General features: G+C 43.2%; 1 protein-coding gene across 2 annotated transcripts in view; it reads left to right on the forward strand.

Moving 5' to 3' along the window:
* UBE2H (ubiquitin conjugating enzyme E2 H) overlaps positions 1-17,847 on the forward strand; it is a 100,304-nt gene that overhangs the window by 37,206 nt on the left and 45,251 nt on the right. For both annotated transcript variants that reach the window (XM_033958141.1, XM_033958142.1), the window contains one exon: positions 1,738-1,812. In XM_033958141.1, the coding sequence (XP_033814032.1) occupies positions 1,738-1,812 (75 nt within the window). The remainder of the gene's footprint in view (positions 1-1,737; positions 1,813-17,847) is intronic.

Below are 17,847 nucleotides of genomic sequence, written 5' to 3' on the forward strand. Positions count from 1 at the left end.
GTTGCGGATCCACCTTTTACGGTGTTTCATCATGACAAGGTGGTTCTTCGCACCCATCCTAAATTTTTACCTAAGGTTGTGTCTGCTTTCCACCTCAATCAGTCCATTGTTCTTCCGGTGTTCTTCCCGAAGCCCCACTCTCATCCTGGTGAGGCGGCGCTTCACACGCTTGACTGTAAGAGGGCGTTGGCCTTTTATCTCCAACGTACCAAGTCTCATCGGAAGGTTCCTCAATTGTTTTTGTCCTTTGATCCTAATCGATTGGGACATCCTGTTTCCAAGCGCACCTTGTCCAACTGGTTGGCTGCTTGTATTTCTTTTTGCTACGCTCAGGCTGGTCTCACGCTCCATGGTCGAGTCACGGGGCATAAGGTCCGGGCTATGGCAGCTTCGGTTGCTTTCCTCCGGTCTACTCCTGTGGAGGACATATGCAAGGCTGCCACTTGGTCTTCGGTTCATACGTTCACCTCCCACTACTGTCTGGACACTTTGTCCAGAAGTGACGGCCGGTTTGGCCAGTCAGTGTTACGTAACCTGTTTTCCTAAATTGCCATCCTCCCGCCTGCCCTTTTTTTTGGGTTAGCTTGGAGGTCACCCACATGTGAGAATATCATGCCTGCTTGTCCTGGGATAAAGCACAGTTACTTACCGTAACAGGTGTTATCCAGGGACAGCAGGCATATATTCTCACAACCCGCCCTCCTCCCCGGGGATGGCTTCTTTGCTGATTATGGAACTGAGGACCACGAGGTGGGGATGCGCCCTTTAGTGGGCAAGAAGGCATGCACATGCGTGGTGCAGTGTAGCAAACTTGAAACTTCAATCAAGTTTGCTTGAAAAGCTGTCCGCGCTGGGGCTCCGTAGATGACGTCACCCACATGTGAGAATATATGCCTGCTGTCCCTGGATAACACCTGTTACGGTAAGTAACTGTGCTTTCATGACTGACCCAGTGCCATGTGGAGATATTTTGATAAACTCCTTGGGTTAGGTCTTCCACTCCTGAGATTGGAAGTACTGTGGGAACCGCTTTTACGGTCTCTGGTGGGCAGAGAAGGAAGCCCATTGTACAGGCAAATGTAGGGCCCATGGTTACAGGGTTTTCAGTTGAGACTTCCAGTGACTGGGAGATGACATGACAGGGAAAAATCCCTGGGTGGTAGACTTAGAACATGCATGTACCTAAGATGATATGTTCTGCTGTATTACCCTAACACCATGCTCCCCGTTATCCTTAGTTACTACTAATAATCTCCTGCTAACTACTGTGTATCTGCTTTTAACTGATCTTTCTGCTGAGAGTCATGTTTTCAATACTGAAATACATTCAGAACACTCCTGAAGCTATCATGTTTACTCTGATTAATAAAAAAAGCAATAAAAGGGCATCGGATCTTAACTCTCTTTCCTAACTTTCATATCCCAAAACGATCAGATTTGTTTGTGTTTCACCTAGTGTTAAGCACACCAGCAGTTTGCTAGCTATTAACTGGTATGTACTTTTTTTCAGTTGGCTTACAAATAAATTTTAACTTATTGCTTTTAGTGTGGCAGACAAAAATTCAGTATGGTTGACAAAAGATTTAGTCCTTTTACTTTTCCTCAGTTGATTTGAATGGTTATGGCCAGCAATATTGTGGTGGTGGCTGCATGCCAGATTGCATTAAAGAAAGTCCTGTGCATGATGTTTGAAATGAACATGGACTCTGAGCCCTTCATTTTCCTTTTTTATTATAGCGCCGTATGAAGGCGGTGTGTGGAAAGTTAGAGTGGATCTACCTGATAAATACCCTTTCAAATCCCCATCTATAGGTAAGTGAATGTTATCTGTTGTCTCTACCACCGTAAACTGACAGTATATCCTGTTCGTCCTCTTGCTTGTGGTTTGGCCCAGTCCTACTTTGGGTGTTTTTCTCAGTATATGTTCTCTTGCTGGGCTGCTTATGGTTACTATAACTTCATCTATTCTGTTGCTTTTTTTAAATATAAACAATCAGAATGTAGCTATGGATGCCTGAAGAGTTTTATGATACCCTACAGTTCTATATATTAGCTAGTGTCACATGATTGACATGGTGTGATTCACAAAGAGATGACAAGCCATACTGAGTCAGATCAATCATCAAGCCCTGCATCCTGTCTGACTATGGCTGACCTGGTCACAATTACCCACTATATCTCAAAAAATAGATTAGTTTTCTTATAGCTCCTTTCCCAAGTCTACCTGGCTGCTAATGTTATGGACTTTCTTCCAGAAATTCATCTAAACCTCTCATGAACTCTGCTGTCGGTCACCTTTACTGATTTTACAACTGGTTTCTTAGTTGACAGTGGCAAGTAACACCTTATAACTAACCAGTTTAAAGCATGAGCTTTCAAGGATCATATTTTTGAAGAAATTCACCTATGGCAATGCACAATAAGACTCCAGTGCAAAAGGTTCCACTGTCTTTATGTGCTGCATGAAAAAAAAAAATTCTTGATTTTTAGTTTTATGGAGTGTCCTCTTCCATTTTATGAAAGGTTAAACTGTCACTTATTTGTGATTGATCTTGTTAGTAAGAGAAACTTAGAAAGAATAGGTTAAGATTCATAGACAAGACTACACATTGGACATAGCATATCTTTTTACCTGTGCTGACTGCCTTCCTTTTTTTGTTCAACCCTGTGCTGAATGCTGGCAGGCTTTTGCAAGAAATTAGATCCCAGGGTGGGTGCACCCACATCTAGAGAGAACACCAGAGTAGGGCCAGATATGTTAGGGAATCTGATTCTGGAGTGAGAAACCCTTTGCAGTTAATAATCCAGATAAAGAACACAAGGATTACAGCAAAGAATCAAATGCATGAGGCTGTGTTAGACTGGTGAAGCCCAAGCTCTTGTAAGGAGAAAAAATAGCCTGGATTTATACAGGTACCCAAATAGGAATAAGATGGCCTCCAAGAGGGCTAACCATGGAGTGGATAAACAACCAGCCAACCAAGTAAAATAGGCCCCTGCTGGTAGGAAGACAAAGGTTCCATTTCAGTAACGTTCTCTTAGGAACTGAGCCACCTGCCAACTGGTGGTAAAACCTCATTATTTAATTATTCCATACCATGCATACATTTGTAAACTTCCATCATATCCCTTCTCTTTTCTAAACAGAAAAGCTTTAACCTAAGAATTCCACTGGTTTTCTTAATTAAATGAATTTGATGTTGTTTATTTGCTACATTAGTAACTTATAGTAGAGAATGACAAGGGAAAAGATTTGTCCCCATCCCTGCGAGCCCCGTCCCCTTGAAGTCTGTCCCCAGCAGCATCCATACAAGCCTCAAACAGGTATGATTTTTGTATACTTGTCTTTTTATTAACATATAAAAAGGGAACAACATTCTTTACAACTTAACAACTCTGAGGCACCCAGACCCTCTGCTCAGCTGTTCTTTTGATCTTCACTCCCTCCAGCTCCCCAGACCCAACAGCAGCACCAACACTGGCAAAAAATGGCCTCCTTTAAAGTAAAAGAAAAAACCCTAGGGCCCACTTTCTCCTGCGTGCCTGCTTTTCTCTGTTCCGCCCAACTTAAAGTGGCTGGGGGGGATGGGAAGGATGGGAAAAGCAGACAAGCAGAAGAGAAAATGGGTCCTGGGTTTTTGGGCTTTTTAAATTCAAAAGAAGCATTTTTAAAATTAGACTCACTTCCCAGTACTACATTAGCAAAAGATTGCCTCTAATTTAAAAGAAAAAAATCTTGGGGTCCAGTTTCTCATCTTCTGCTTTCCTGTTTCTTTCTTTTCTCACTCGGCTCCTGCTTCCACTCCATCTGCTTGCCGCTGCCCACTCCGGCTTCTCCCTACCACCTGCTTGCCCCTGCACCTCACTCCAGCTCCTTCCTTGTTCGCCTTCTCGCTGCCGCTGCCACAACAACTCGTCCTATCACTTTGACTCCTGCTCCAGTGCTAACTACTCTGATTTGTTGTCCTCGCCATCATGTCATACATGCCAGAGTCCGGTTCCTTTCCCTTCTCACTGTCACTGCCACCTCCACAACTAAACCCCCACAAAATAGCTTGTTGCCACAGGATATTAAATGTTTTCCGGGAAGTGTCAATTGGGCCCTTGTAGAGGAGGAGAGAGTCGAGGGAAGCTCAAGATCAATTGGGTCCTCTCTTACAGAAGGAGTCAAGGGGAGGAAGTGGAGAGAGGGCAGGCCCAGCACAGCACCGGCATCACTGGAGGTAAGAAGAGGGCTTTGTGCCTGCAGGGAATAGCGGTAAACTGCTGGTTCTGTTTTTATCCATAGGAACAAAGCTTTTTACCACGCCCATCTGCTAGTACGTTTTCCCATCGCCATGGATTACCGCTGCTCCCCCATTCCCGTGTCATTCTCTAACTTATGGTACCAGTGTGGGCTTTTTCCGATTGAGGTACTTGGTTGCACTTTATCATATCTGCTCTGAACTAGTAGAGCACCTTTTTATCTGGCATGGTATGGAAGAAATCTTTTCTGGATAATAGATTCTTCTGGATTTTGGGAAGATCAGCATCCCATCCAATTCTTCCTTATCTGCTTTTTCTGCTGTTAGTTCTTCTCTGTCATGTATTGTTCACAGTTCGAATTAATCTATGGAATGCTGTGTGGTTTGTACAAATCACATAATGAAAAACCATGTGGGATGCATGAGTAAGAAAAGTCCGGCTGGAGATCCTGGAAGCTTCTGGGTAAAGAATTTCCAGATAGAAGGTGCTTTAATGAGCATACAGAAGAATAAACAATTTAGGTTTGCAGGAGTTCTTATAGCAACATAGAAAAATGAAGACAGATACACATATGGCCTTTCTTGTCTGCCTATCCATGCCATCATCCCTTCCCGATAAGGATATGAGAAATGTCAACACTGTTTTCCTGATCACTTTTAGTCTGGAAAAACACCAAAATTTGTTCTGTCTTGAGTGCATTTTTTTGCAGAAGACTCTTTACAATATTACTGTGAAAAAAAGGAAACATTCTATAAGCAACAGGAAATGAAACATTTTTGGGCTGTAGACACCAAACATATAATGGGATGTCACTAATGGTTTGAGTTCTTGAAAGACTGATATTAAATTTCAAAATCATTTTACTCAAGCTGGAGGTATATAAGTTATACAAAAGAATCACAAGTAATGCAAAGGCCTCATTTTAAATACAGGGAGTTCTCTAACTATAACTACTGTGAATGATGAGAGCAGAAGTGGAAGTGGGACCATGACACAATATGTAGGCCAAAGAAAAGATTTCCTCATGTTGCATGGGAAGCAATGCTATAAGAATAGATGAGGCTTGAGGTTTGGATGGAATAGTCTGAGAATCTAAAATGTAAAATATTGATATAAAAATTAGAAGGCTTGCAGTAGCTATAGTGGAGGATGTGAGTTTGATTCCCATTCCAAGACTTTGCTTCCAGGGCTGGCTGAGTCTCAAGATTTATAGACTTTGAGGCAATAGGATCTCAGTCATAGCACAACAGCAATACCTGCTGGTCATTCTTGGTTCGTGTTAGTTGGATTCTTGAAGATGCTGCATTTTGGCCAAGGACTGTTGTTGGAATGATAAGTTGAATTGACAAATTGGGAAAAGTGCTAGGCCAGAAAATATAGAATCAAGGCTATTTGTATACAAAATTGTCAGAGGATATAAAATTAACTGAGGAATAACCTTAACTTATTTTGATCAACTAAAGTTGCTTGTGCTCTATATCAAGATACTGTATAAAGTTTCTGCATGGGCACTGTGGTTCTTGATCTGATCAGTTGAATTCCTTTATGGGCAAATTATGGACTCTGACACATTACATTAGTGATTTCTATTCCGGCATTACCTTGCGGTTCAGGGCGGATTACATAAGAATTGTCATGAAGTTACAAGATATATAGGCGGATTACATAAGAATTGTTGAGAAATTAAGGTAATACATGTTGGGTAATTTGAACATTTTAGATTTGATAGGAGTAGACAGTGTGGTAGGTGGAGCTTGGGAAGGAACTGATCGTGTTAAATAGGTTTTATGTATTTGTTTGAGAGTAGAATTTTAGTTTCTTGTTTTGAAGGTTTTGTAGTCTATGGTCGAAGACAGCAGATTGGTGATTTGTCTGTCTAGTTTTGCTGCTCTGGTGGCCATTAGGTTGTTATATAGTTTTCTTCGTTTGACATTTTTGGTTGGCGGGTGTGTGAATAGTGAGTGGGTTCTCCTGTTTCTGGTTGAGATGGCTTGAATTAGTCGGTTGTTCCAGTAGGTTGGGCTGTCTCCGTTAATAGCTTTGAATAGTAAGCAGTAGAATTTGAAGTGTACTCTTGCTTGTATTGGGAGCCAGTGTGAGTCATGGTATGCTTCTGTGATGTGCTCACATTTTTTCAATGAGTACATGAGTCTTAGGGCTGTATTTTGTATTATTTGTAGCTGCTTTATCATGGTCGCTGGGCAGAGGAGGTATAATATGTTGCACCTCCCTCACACTACTGGGCTCCTTTTACGAAGGTGCGCTAGGGTTTTTAGCACATGCACAAAATTACCGCGCGCTATAGCGCATGGTAGCCAAAAATCTACCGCTCCTAAAAAGGAGGCGATAGTGGCTAGCGCGTGGTAGCCGAAAATCAGGAATTTAACGCGCGTTATTGCGCACATTAAGGCCCTAGCGCACCTTTGTAAAAGGAGCCCTATATCTTTCTCTGTCCCCACATCACTCACTATGAAAAGTACATAATTCATTTTATCTTTTTCCTAAGGACCTACCCCTGTACAGTTTGGCTTATCTCAGTATAGCCATTTAAAAATTGAAAGGAAGAAAACAAGCATTTTACCTGTTTCTGAAAATAGGAATATATAGACTTATGCTGCTTAACTAATTCCATCTGAATTTCCAACTTCATCTTTAAATCTTTTTCAACCTACAGTGAGGTGGTAATGTTGAATTACATTCATGGCTGCTGGATAACCAGTTTGATCTTTATTATCTGGTTTACCATGGACACTGATTAATTTCAAAAGGATGAATCATTTTCTACGTATTTTACCTCTGGGTGAAGTGCTTAACTTTCTAATAGTTGTTCTTCATTGGCAGGGAGATTTTACAATGGGTTCTTGTTATTCGCGCATTCATATTTACAAACTTGCTTATTTGTGTAACCCATTTTGCTGTTCATGAGACATTTTCGCGTATGCATGCAAAATAGAGTAACTTTTTGCTTATTCACGGTCATGCAGAGTACTGTATATTATCCCAGGACAAGCAGGCAGCATATTCTTGACTGATGGGGGACGGCACCGACGGAGCCCCGGTACGGACAATTTTAGAGTGATTGCACTCTAAGAACTTGGAAAGTTCTAGCAGGCTGCACCGTGCACGCGCGAGTGCCTTCCCGCCCGACGGAGGCGCGCGGTCCCCAGCTTCTTAGTTTCCGCGGAGCTAAGAAGATGCATTTTCAACGGCTGTTGAAACCTTTTTCTCTTTTCGCCTTCCCGCTCGCGTAAACCGTTTCGGAAATTGATATTTCCCTTTTTTCTTTTTCTTATTTTCTTTAAAAAAAAAAAAAGAATTTTCTTTTTTTCTTCTTTTTTCGGGTTCGCCCCGACGGGGCCTGCTGCCACCATCGAGGCCTCAGCCTTCGATTTGGCAGAAGCCGTTTTTACGTTAATGCCCCCCCAACCCGGATTTAAGAAGTGCCAGCGGTGTGCGAGGCCCATTTCTCTCACTGACCCGCACAACTGGTGTTTACAGTGCCTGGGTCCTGACCATCGGGCGTCCACCTGCACCCGCTGTGCCACTCTCAAAAAGAGAACCTTAAAAAACCGACAGATCCAGCAGCGGTTATTATTTGGTACCGATATGTCGGATTAGGCGGCACCGGCCCCGACTTCGGCACCGACGCAGTCGGCACCTACCTCATCGACACCGCGCCGGCGTCGCATCCCTCAGGTAAGCCGGCTAAGAAGCCTTCCCCGCTGGAGCGTCCTCCGGTCTCAGTAGCAGCGAGCCCAGTCCTGCTGACCTCGAGGCGCCCGCGGAAGCGCTCCACTCCGATTGAGGTGAGCCCCTCGACCTCGGGTTCCTCTTCGGAGTGTAGAGCGGCACCGAAGGTACCGCAGAAGAAAAAAGCGGTACCGGTGCCTTCCCTGGACGAGCGAATTGCCGCCGTCCTGCAGTGCAGCTCAAAGAGCAATTACAGCAGCTCCTTCCTGCTCTTTTGCAACCGAGCCTTCCAGTCCCGGTCCGGTCTGAGCCACCGGTACCAGCGGTGGAACAGCCTCTTTTATCTGCATCCACTCTGTCGGTACCGGTGCATTCGGCTTCATCGGTTTCCATGCCGATCTTAGCGCCGGAACCCAGATCCTTACACCAGGCTGTGCAAACTTCAGCACCGACACAGCCTATAACATCTCCCGGTACCGTTTCCCAGAGGTCTGGTAAGTCGATTCGCAAAACTCGACACCTAGAACCCTCCACACCGGAGTCCCGGGACCGCAGCTTTCAAGTAAGGGACCCTGATCTGTGGGGTGACTCAGAGGAGCCTCTTCTCTCTGAGGGTGAGTGTTCATCGGGGGACGAGGATCCTTCTGTTTTAGATCCATCCTCTAAGCCTGATGCAACCTCTTTCACCTCTTTTCTTAAAGAGATGTGTGACTCCCTCTCTATTCCCTTGGAGGCTGAATCCAAAAAATCCAACGCATTTCTCGATGCACTGGATTTTGACCAGCCTCCAAGGGAATTTCTAAAATTGCCTCTCCATGATATACTACGAGAGACTTTCTACAAAAATCTAGAGACACCTTTGACCGTCCCAGGAGCTCCCCGCAAACTGGACTCATAAGCTGGGCATCATAAAAAGGGGCATAACAACCAGGACGAGGGAAGTCATCTTGCCACTGTATCGAGCGATGGTGCGTCCGCATCTGGAATATTGCGTTCAATATTGGTCGCCGTACCTCAAGAAGGACATGGCGGTACTCGAGAGAGTCCAAAGGAGAGCAACGAAACTGGTAAGAGGGCTGGAACACTGCCCATATGCTTCGTCAGTCTCTACAATGGTGGTTGATGTCCTCAAATCTCTCCAGAGGTCTTTTGTTCCATCTACCTCCTCATCAACTTGTCATCACCACAGACGCCTCCCCTTATGCCTGGGGAGCTCATTTGAACGAGTTCCAAACTCAAGGTTCTTGGACAGCCCAGGAAATGAAGCATCACATCAATTTCCTGGAACTCAGAGCGATGTTTTATGCCCTCAAGGCCTTCTAGCATCTTCTCTTTCCTCAAGTCCTACTGCTGTGCACAGACAATCAAGTTGCAATGTACTACATCAACAAGCAGGGTTGGACAGGCTCACGCCTCTTGTGCCAGGAAGCCCAGAAGATTTGGGCTTGGGCCACAGATCACCAACTATTCTTAAAAGCGATCTACATTCAGGGAGAACAGAATTCCTTAGCGGACAAACTCAGCAGAATTCTCCAGCCTCACTAGTGGACTCTCGATCCTTTAACTCTACAGTCCATCTTCGCTCAGTGGGGCACTCCTCAGATAGACCTCTTTGCAGCTCCTCACAATCACCAGCTGCCCCTCTTTTACTCCAGACTCTACTCTCCTCACCGTCTGGCAGCGGATGCATTTCTCCTGAACTGGTCCAATCTGTTCCTGTATGCTTTCCCTCCGCTACCTCTCATGTTGCGAACCTTGTTCAAGCTCAAGAGGGAACAGGTCACCATGATTCTCATCGTTCCACGATGGCCCAGGCAACATTGGTTCTCCCTTCTACTTCAACTCAGTTCCAGGGAGCCTATTCTTCTTCCATTGTTTCCTTCTCTGCTTACACAGCATCAGGAGACCCTTCTGCATCCCAACCTCCAGTCTCTGCACCTGACAGCTTGGTATCTCTCGGGCTGACTTCGAATGATACACTTTTGTCCCAGCCCGTTCGTTCTATTCTGGATGCCTCCAGGAAACCTGCCACTCTGCAATGTTACCATCAGAAGTGGACGAGATTTTCTTCCTGGTGTCTTCTTCATCATCATAATCCTACGTCCCTTGCTGTGGAGACCTTGTTGGATTACCTTCTTTCTTTGTCTGACTCTGGTCTCAAGTCTACTTCCATCAGAGTCCACCTCAGTGCTATTGCTGCTTTTCATGAGCCAGTTCATGGAAAACTCCTTTCAGCTCATCCTTTGGTTTCCAGATTCATGCGGGGTCTTTTCAATGTGAAACCACCTCTCAAAGCACCCCCTGTAATCTGGGATCTTAATGTGGTTCTCTCCACCTTAATGAAGCCTCCGTTTGAACCTTTGGCTATGACTTCTTTCAAGTTCCTCACTTGGAAGGTGGTCTTCCTTATTGCTCTAACCTCTGCCAGGAGGGTCAGTGAGCTACATGCACTAGTTGCGGATCCACCTTTCATCATGACAAGGTGGTTCTGCGGACACATCCAAAGTTTCTCCCGAAGGTTGTCTCTGAATTCCATCTCAACCAATCCATTGTTTTGCCTGTCTTCTTTCCGAAACCTCACTCTTATTCTGGAGAACAGGCTCTGCATACTTTGGACTGTAAGCGGGCTCTAGCTTACTATTTAGAGCGGACTAAGCCCCACAGATCATCTCCCCAACTCTTTCTGTCCTTTGATCCGAATAAATTGGGACGTCCTGTTTCTAAACGTACGCTGTCAAATTGGCTTGCAGCGTGCATTTCATTTTGTTATGCTCAGTCCGGACTGACACTGGAAGGTTCTGTCACGGCCCATAGAGTTCAAGCTATGGCAGCATCTGTAGCTTTCCTCCGTTCCACTCCTATTGAGGAAATCTGCAAAGTTGCTACTTGGGCCTCAGTTCATACTTTTACATCTCATTATTGTCTGGATGCATTCTCCAGACGGGATGGACACTTCGGCCAATCTGTTTTGCAAAATTTGTTTTCCTAATGGCCAACCTTCCCTCCATCCCTCTTTTTGTTAGCTTGGAGGTCACCCATCAGTCAAGAATATGTTGCCTGCTTGTCCTGGGATAAAGCACAGTTACTTACCGTAACAGGTGTTATCCAGGGACAGCAGGCAGATATTCTTGCGTCCCACCCACCTCCCCGGGTTGGCTTCTTAGCTGGCTTATCCTAACTGGGGACTGCGCGCCTCCGTCGGGCGGGAAGGCACTCGCGCGTGCGCGATGCGGCCTACTAGAACTTTCCAAGTTCTTAGAGTGCAATCACTCTAAAATTGTCCGTACTGGGGCTCCGTCGGTGCCGTCACCCATCAGTCAAGAATATTTGCCTGCTGTCCCTGGATAACACCTGTTACGGTAAGTAACTGTGCTTTCTCGTGAGGATGAAGATATTCATAGAGAGGTGTGCAAGTGTTACACCAAAAGATAGTTTTTACAAAAAAAAGTGTATTTAAAATACGTTTTATAAAATGCAGAATATAAAGAATATAATAAGCAAGGTGTCCTTTACAAAAAGGGTAACTTTATGATGATAGGTAGCAAAAAAGTACAATAAACAGGGATGCACAGAAACCTAACCCCCTTTTTCCCATAGGATTAGTGGTTCCGTATTCGTGTTTTCAGTATTCATGGGATTTTCTAGTTCTTTTGTGGTGACTTGTCCTCTATGAGATCAGCTTACTTGGATGAATTTTTGAGCATAGATTTGCATGAATTTCTGATTTGTATACAGTAAATATATATGTTCTTTTGTGTGCTCCTTCACAGGAAAGTTCTTAATGCACATTTTACAGTCACACTATTTGTATATTATTGTTATACAGTCATTTCAATTTAGTGTTATGTTTATAGTATATGAACTTATTCAGATAGCAAATCCTCCAGAAGCAAATTTCAGTTTCATATATTCAGAGGCCTTCAATTCCCTTGGTTTTTTTTTTCATCCTGCTAGACCAGTATCTCCCTACCAAATGATGGAGGTAGAGAAACTGAACTTTTCCAGTGAATCTGGAATTATAGTACTGTATTAGGTTAGTAAAGCCTGGAATTACATAGTAACATAGTAAATGATGGCAAATAAAAATCTAAGTGGTTCATGCAGTTTACTCAAGAAGATGGCCAGAGTTGTACCAGTATTTCTCTATCTCCAGTAAATGGTCTTGACTGATGCAGCAGTCACCTTCCCAGGGTGTAATCCCTTGCCTGCATCATTTATGGTAGAGTCCATGGGCCTTCACAGGTTATAGCTTGGCATTGTTCATGGCCCTTGCCACAGGTTGGGAGGGGAGGGTGTCTGGACCTGGCTAGAGAGAGTAATTTGATTCCTGACCAGAAGTTGGGAGTGCCTCAAAGTAGGATTTGACACAAGCTGGGACTTATAGTTCTCCTGGAAGATGTGGTAACAGTAGTTTGCTGGTTAAAAAAAAGGTTTGGACAAAATATACTGGAGTAAAGATCTACAGTCTGTTATTGAGACAGACATAGGTGGGGGGAAACCACTGCTTGTCCCTGGAGTTGGTAACATGGAGTCTTGTTACTTTTTGGGATTTTGCCTGGTTATTTTGACCTAGATTGGCCACTGTTGGAAGCAGGATACTGGTATAGATGAACCATCGGTCTGACCCAGTACGGCTATTCTTGTTTTTATCTAATGCATACTAAAGTTGTAGGTCCAGAAGTGGAATATTTACTCAGGTGGTCCCAGAATCCTGGGAATATTGATCACTGCTCAGCTCCATGGTGGTGACTCTGGAAGAAGTGCCTTGAGTGAGAGCTTATATGCATCTTCTCCAGAGGTGGTTGTTATCTTTCTGGGCCCTACAGTCTCAACAGTTTGAAGTGTGACTTCCCTTCAGGTACACTGTGCAGGACTCTGGTTTGGTGGAAAAACCCCTTTCATTTTTCAAAAGGGGGGCCCTTTGCATCCTTCCAAATGGATAGTGGTGACTACTGATGCAAGTCTTCAGGAGTGGAGAGCCCAAACCAAGATCAGAGGTCCCAGATGGAGGCTGAATGGTCCAGTTGCCTAGAGAAGAGGGCTGTTTTGGTGACCCTGCTGGAGTTTCTACCCCCATGGTTTGAGGTGATGCCAGACATTGCTACTCTATGTCTTACATTATAAGCAAGAGTGTACCTGGAGTGCAGCAATGGCCGTGGAGGTGAGTTGGATTTACAGCAGGGCTAAACCTCATTTCTTGTGCTTTTAGTGGTGCGCATTGCAGGAATGGAGATTGTGCAGGTGGACTTCCTCAGCTGGAACATCCTGGAGCTGGGAGAATGGGACTTCTGGTGGGTTTTTGGGACCTTCCTGTGTCATGAAGGCGATGTGCCAGAATACCAAGTATGCCCAATTTTTCAACTATAAGAGGGAATGTGGCATGGCAGTAATTGATGTCCTGGTGTAGTAATTGATGTCCTGGCCACAGCTGAAACCCTTTATCTGTTTTTTCCTTGGCCCTTGATTGGCAGAATCATGATTCTAGTTGCCCTGGACTGGCCTTGCTATCTGCAGTACATGGATCTTATATATCTGCTGGCAGGTTCCCTGCTACTATGGATTCAGGAGCTCCCCACCTAAGGCCCAGTAGTTATTTATTTATTTAATTCATTTTCTATGCTGTTTTCCACAAAGAGTATACTGGCTTATGACCCGGCCCTTGAGAGGTGCCATGTAAGAAGCAATGGCTGTTCTGCAGTGGTCATTGCTACCTCACTTAGGAAGTCTACTTGAGTGTGGCAAGGCTTCAAGCACAATTACCAGAGATTCTGGATATTTTTCTGAAGGGTCTGCAACATGGTTTGACCCTGAGCTCCCTGAAGATCCAGATGATGGTCATTTCCTGTTTCTGAGGTGCATTTCTTATGTGGGATCTTAATTTGATCCACAACGTTCCATTGGGCCTGCCATTTGAACTGCTAAATGGGACCTCGGTGAAAGATCTTACTTTGAAGATGGTTTTCTTGGTAGTCATTTCATCTGCTATACAGGCTTTAAGCCTAGTCATGCAGGGATCCCTACTTGTCCTTTTCAGACAAGGTAGTCTCCATGCAGTTTATTCCTTCCTGCTGAAGGTCATCGCCCTGTTCCATGTAAACCAGGAGTACTGATCCCAGCTTTTTTTTTTTTTTGAAAGGAGACACTGGAAGCCTCCTTTAAGTTCCATAAGTTGAATATCCATAGATTGTTGCTTTGGTATGTAGAGGTCACTGATTCTTTGTGCTTGTCGAACAGATCCACATGGTAGGGAGATGGATTAAGACCATCATTAAACAGCTTTCAACATTTGTGAAAGGGTGGTACTCAGATGGCTTCTCTCTGCACCCAGGTAGTATCTCAGGAAAAAGCATGAACAGTTAGATTAGAAGATTTATATAAAGTGGTGACATGATTGTCACTCCACTCCTTTATGAAGCACTACAGGAATGACATTTTAGCGAAGGGTGATCAATCGGGAGGCCTTGTCTTCCCCCTCCCAATAAAGCATTGCTTTTGTACATCCCATTGATCTGGAGTAGCTTAGAAGTATAAAAAAAGGTTAATTTCCTTTCCTTGAGTCTTGCTAGACCAGTCTGGGGCCCACTCTGGAAGAATATGGAGTATGAGATCTCTATTAGGCTGTGTGTGCTCTGTCTGTATCTGTGGTTTCAATAGCTTTAGCTTGGTTTGTTGCAAAATAGACCTTATCCTGTTTTGTAGTGCATACTGGAAAATTCCAGGCTTCACCAGTTGTTATACTGTGATGTTGCTGGAGACAACCTGTTGGTTTGGACTGGTCTAGCAGGATTCAAGGAGAGGAAATTAACAAGTATGCATTTCATCTTCAGTTGTAGTTTTTGACTAAAAACGGGCCAGAAACTGACTTCACCTTGAGAAACTGTTTTGCATTGGAGCTTGAATCATTTTCCCAAGCACTGTGAGGAGCTGTAGAGCATTCTGTTCTGCTTCTCCTTCCTAGGAGGACTGCTTTTTCACAAGTGATGCAAACCATTCAGTATACTGTGGCATGGGATTCCTGCTTTGGCTTTCAGACATCCAAAATTTTGTCAATACTTCAGTTTAGGTTAATGGGAAGAATTAGTTGGATGTCTGTCATGAATTCTTCCAGCATTGAATAGTGTCATAAAACAATTTACTTGTGAGATTTTGTTATGAATGACCTTGATCATTTCGAGTTACTTCAATATAGGTTTTGTTAGTCTTTCTTACAGTTTTGATCAAAAGGTTCTGATAATCGAGGTTTCTTAAAATAATAAACACACTAACTGAAGGCATTTGATAGTTTAACATTTAGACTGTTTAATTGGGAAGAAAGGAAACACTTTTCTTAAGGTTTGTATTTTGCATAAATTCACACCAGTGGGTCATGATCATTATATGCTACTTCCTGGGAAGCTTCCCAGACAGCTTCATTGTACATGGAGTGCCTATTTTTAAATTTGTCACAAGACATGCTAATGATTCATCCTCATTGAACCACATCATATTTGATACCAGTTTGGAAATCCTGTCCCTTTTAATTAGTTGAGAATTCTCGGACGGATTTGATATTACACTTGCATCATCTTGTTTAAAATATTTAGTCATGTGACTATAGGATGGTTCATTTGCTTGCAAGTTTGTTGCCCTAATAATTAAGTGCAGCTTATTGGAATATTTGCATTGAATCAATAAATGATTCTAATATTAGATGCATAATTCTCATATCTAAAGAGGTGCAGTGGCATATGTACAGTAGCCATAAGAATTTGACTGCAGGTCTGTGCTCCAGAGTGTTTATAATCTAAATAGGTTCCTGAGAATATGAAATTACTTGCCTGAAGATCAGAGAGTGTTGGTTGGAAAAATAGAATTTAATTCATGGTTTCAGTAGTCTGCCGCCCATTGTAACTAATATTCTGCCATTGTTTTATCCTTAGATTGCCCATGATACATCTATTTTTACAGGACTGCACATACCTCTGGAATCCTTTGCGTCTGTATCCATATAGAGTCCTATTTATTTAATAAACTTCTACCACACACCATCTACCATTCTTAGTGCCTTGCAAAAACATACATATTCACACACATGGTCTAAGTAGTATTTCACCACTTTTAATTCTGGACAGTGCAGAGTTCATGCAAGGGAATTTTTCTCCAGAAGCATTTGTTTTGCGGTTTTTATCCATGATACATTTTACTCTGCAAAGCATAGTACATTAACTAAGTCTCCTGAAGCAGGCAGTCTAGGCCGAAACATGTGCACGTCGAGCCATCGCACAAATTAGAGTTTTGAAATTAATCAGCACACCTCCACTGTTGGTTTGTTTGCTCCTGATTGAGTTGTGGAGATATTTTTCTTGCCTTGCAAAAAAAATATGCATATTCTTTATTACAAGGAACGTGCAATAATTTATCTACCTCGGAAAGAAAATAGTTTAAAAACATTTTTTTTTCAATTTTTTAATATAGTCCCCTGATAATTCATTACACTTCATCCACTTTTCCTGCAATGACTTTAACCCCTTTGAAAAGAATTCTTCTGTTTGACCTCAAACCAGGACGTCACAGCTTCCTTGATGTCTACATCATTTGAAAATTACTGTCCACGGTGAGATTTCTTCAAAACACAGAACAGGAAATAATCCGAGAGAGCCAGGTCAAGACTGTAGGATGAATGGTTCAGTTGCTGAACCCCACATTCTCAGATGGCAGCCTGTGATTGTTGTGAAGTTACACCAGTGCATTGTTGTGAAGAAGCAGCATATCTTCTGTAAGTTTTCCTCATCTTTTCTCCTTGATTGACTCCCATATAGTGATCATTGTATTGGTGTAACTCTCCTTGGTTATGGTTGTCTTGTATGGCATGAGCTCCAGAAGCAAAAGTCCATCATCATCTTAGAAGACAGTTGCCATAACTTTGCTTGCAGGTTTTCTGTCTTGAACATTTTTTGGGTGGGGGATGATATGTGCTTCCACTGCATTGATTCTGTTTTGGACTCAGGTTTTCTGTGATAGATCCAAGTCATATCTCCAGTCATTAAAGGATGAAAAAAATTCACTTGGTTTTCATGGAACATTTCCAAGTTCTCCTTGGAGCCTTGTGGCATGGCGTCAGCATTCTTGGAACCCATCTTGCACTAACCTTAGACATGCCCAACTTTTCATGAATTATTTTCCAAACTGTACCTGCCGAGATGCCCTTTCTTCGGCTATTAGAGAAACTTTAATTCGTCTCTCAGACAATTAAATCCTCAACTTTCTATGGAAGTTGCTTCCACAGGCCATCCAGTGTGAGGGTCATCTTCAACGAACACTGTATCCCACTCAAACTGCTTTTTCCAAAATTTTACTTTGTATGATGGGCAGACTTACCATAAACTGCAGTCATGTGTTCATGGATCTCCTTTGGCTTTTTCCCTTCTTTTGTGAGAAATTTGATCATTGAACGATTCTCCAAATCTAGCAGTTTCTTACTTGATTTGCACAAGGACTCTGCTGACATCCTGTCTTTTGGAATGTTAGACTTGCACTGAGGCGCAACTATGCATGAGTAATCTTGAGACATGTCGCAACATGCACAGACTTTTTTCAACATGCTTGCTACTTTCTTTCATACTCGGGTAGATAAATTATTGAACACCCCTTAGCCTTTCTGAGAATCATATTTTCAATCTTCATTTTAATCATGAATATGCTTGCAGAAAAAGAAAAAAAAAAAGCCTTTGCACAAATGGAGTAGTCTAATATAATCATACCTGAGTTCTGCTGCCTGTGATGATCTTAAGGTGGCTGAACGGGTTGAAAAGGTGATGGCAAAAGCTAGAATGATGCTTGGGTGCATTGGGAGAGGCATGGCCAGTAGGAAAAATGGAGATAATTATGCCCCTGTATAAGACTCTGGTGAGACCCCATTTACAGTAGAATATT

The sequence above is a fragment of the Geotrypetes seraphini genome, chromosome 9 (genome assembly GCF_902459505.1).
Source record: "Geotrypetes seraphini chromosome 9, aGeoSer1.1, whole genome shotgun sequence".
In the NCBI taxonomy this organism is placed as follows: domain Eukaryota; kingdom Metazoa; phylum Chordata; class Amphibia; order Gymnophiona; family Dermophiidae; genus Geotrypetes; species Geotrypetes seraphini.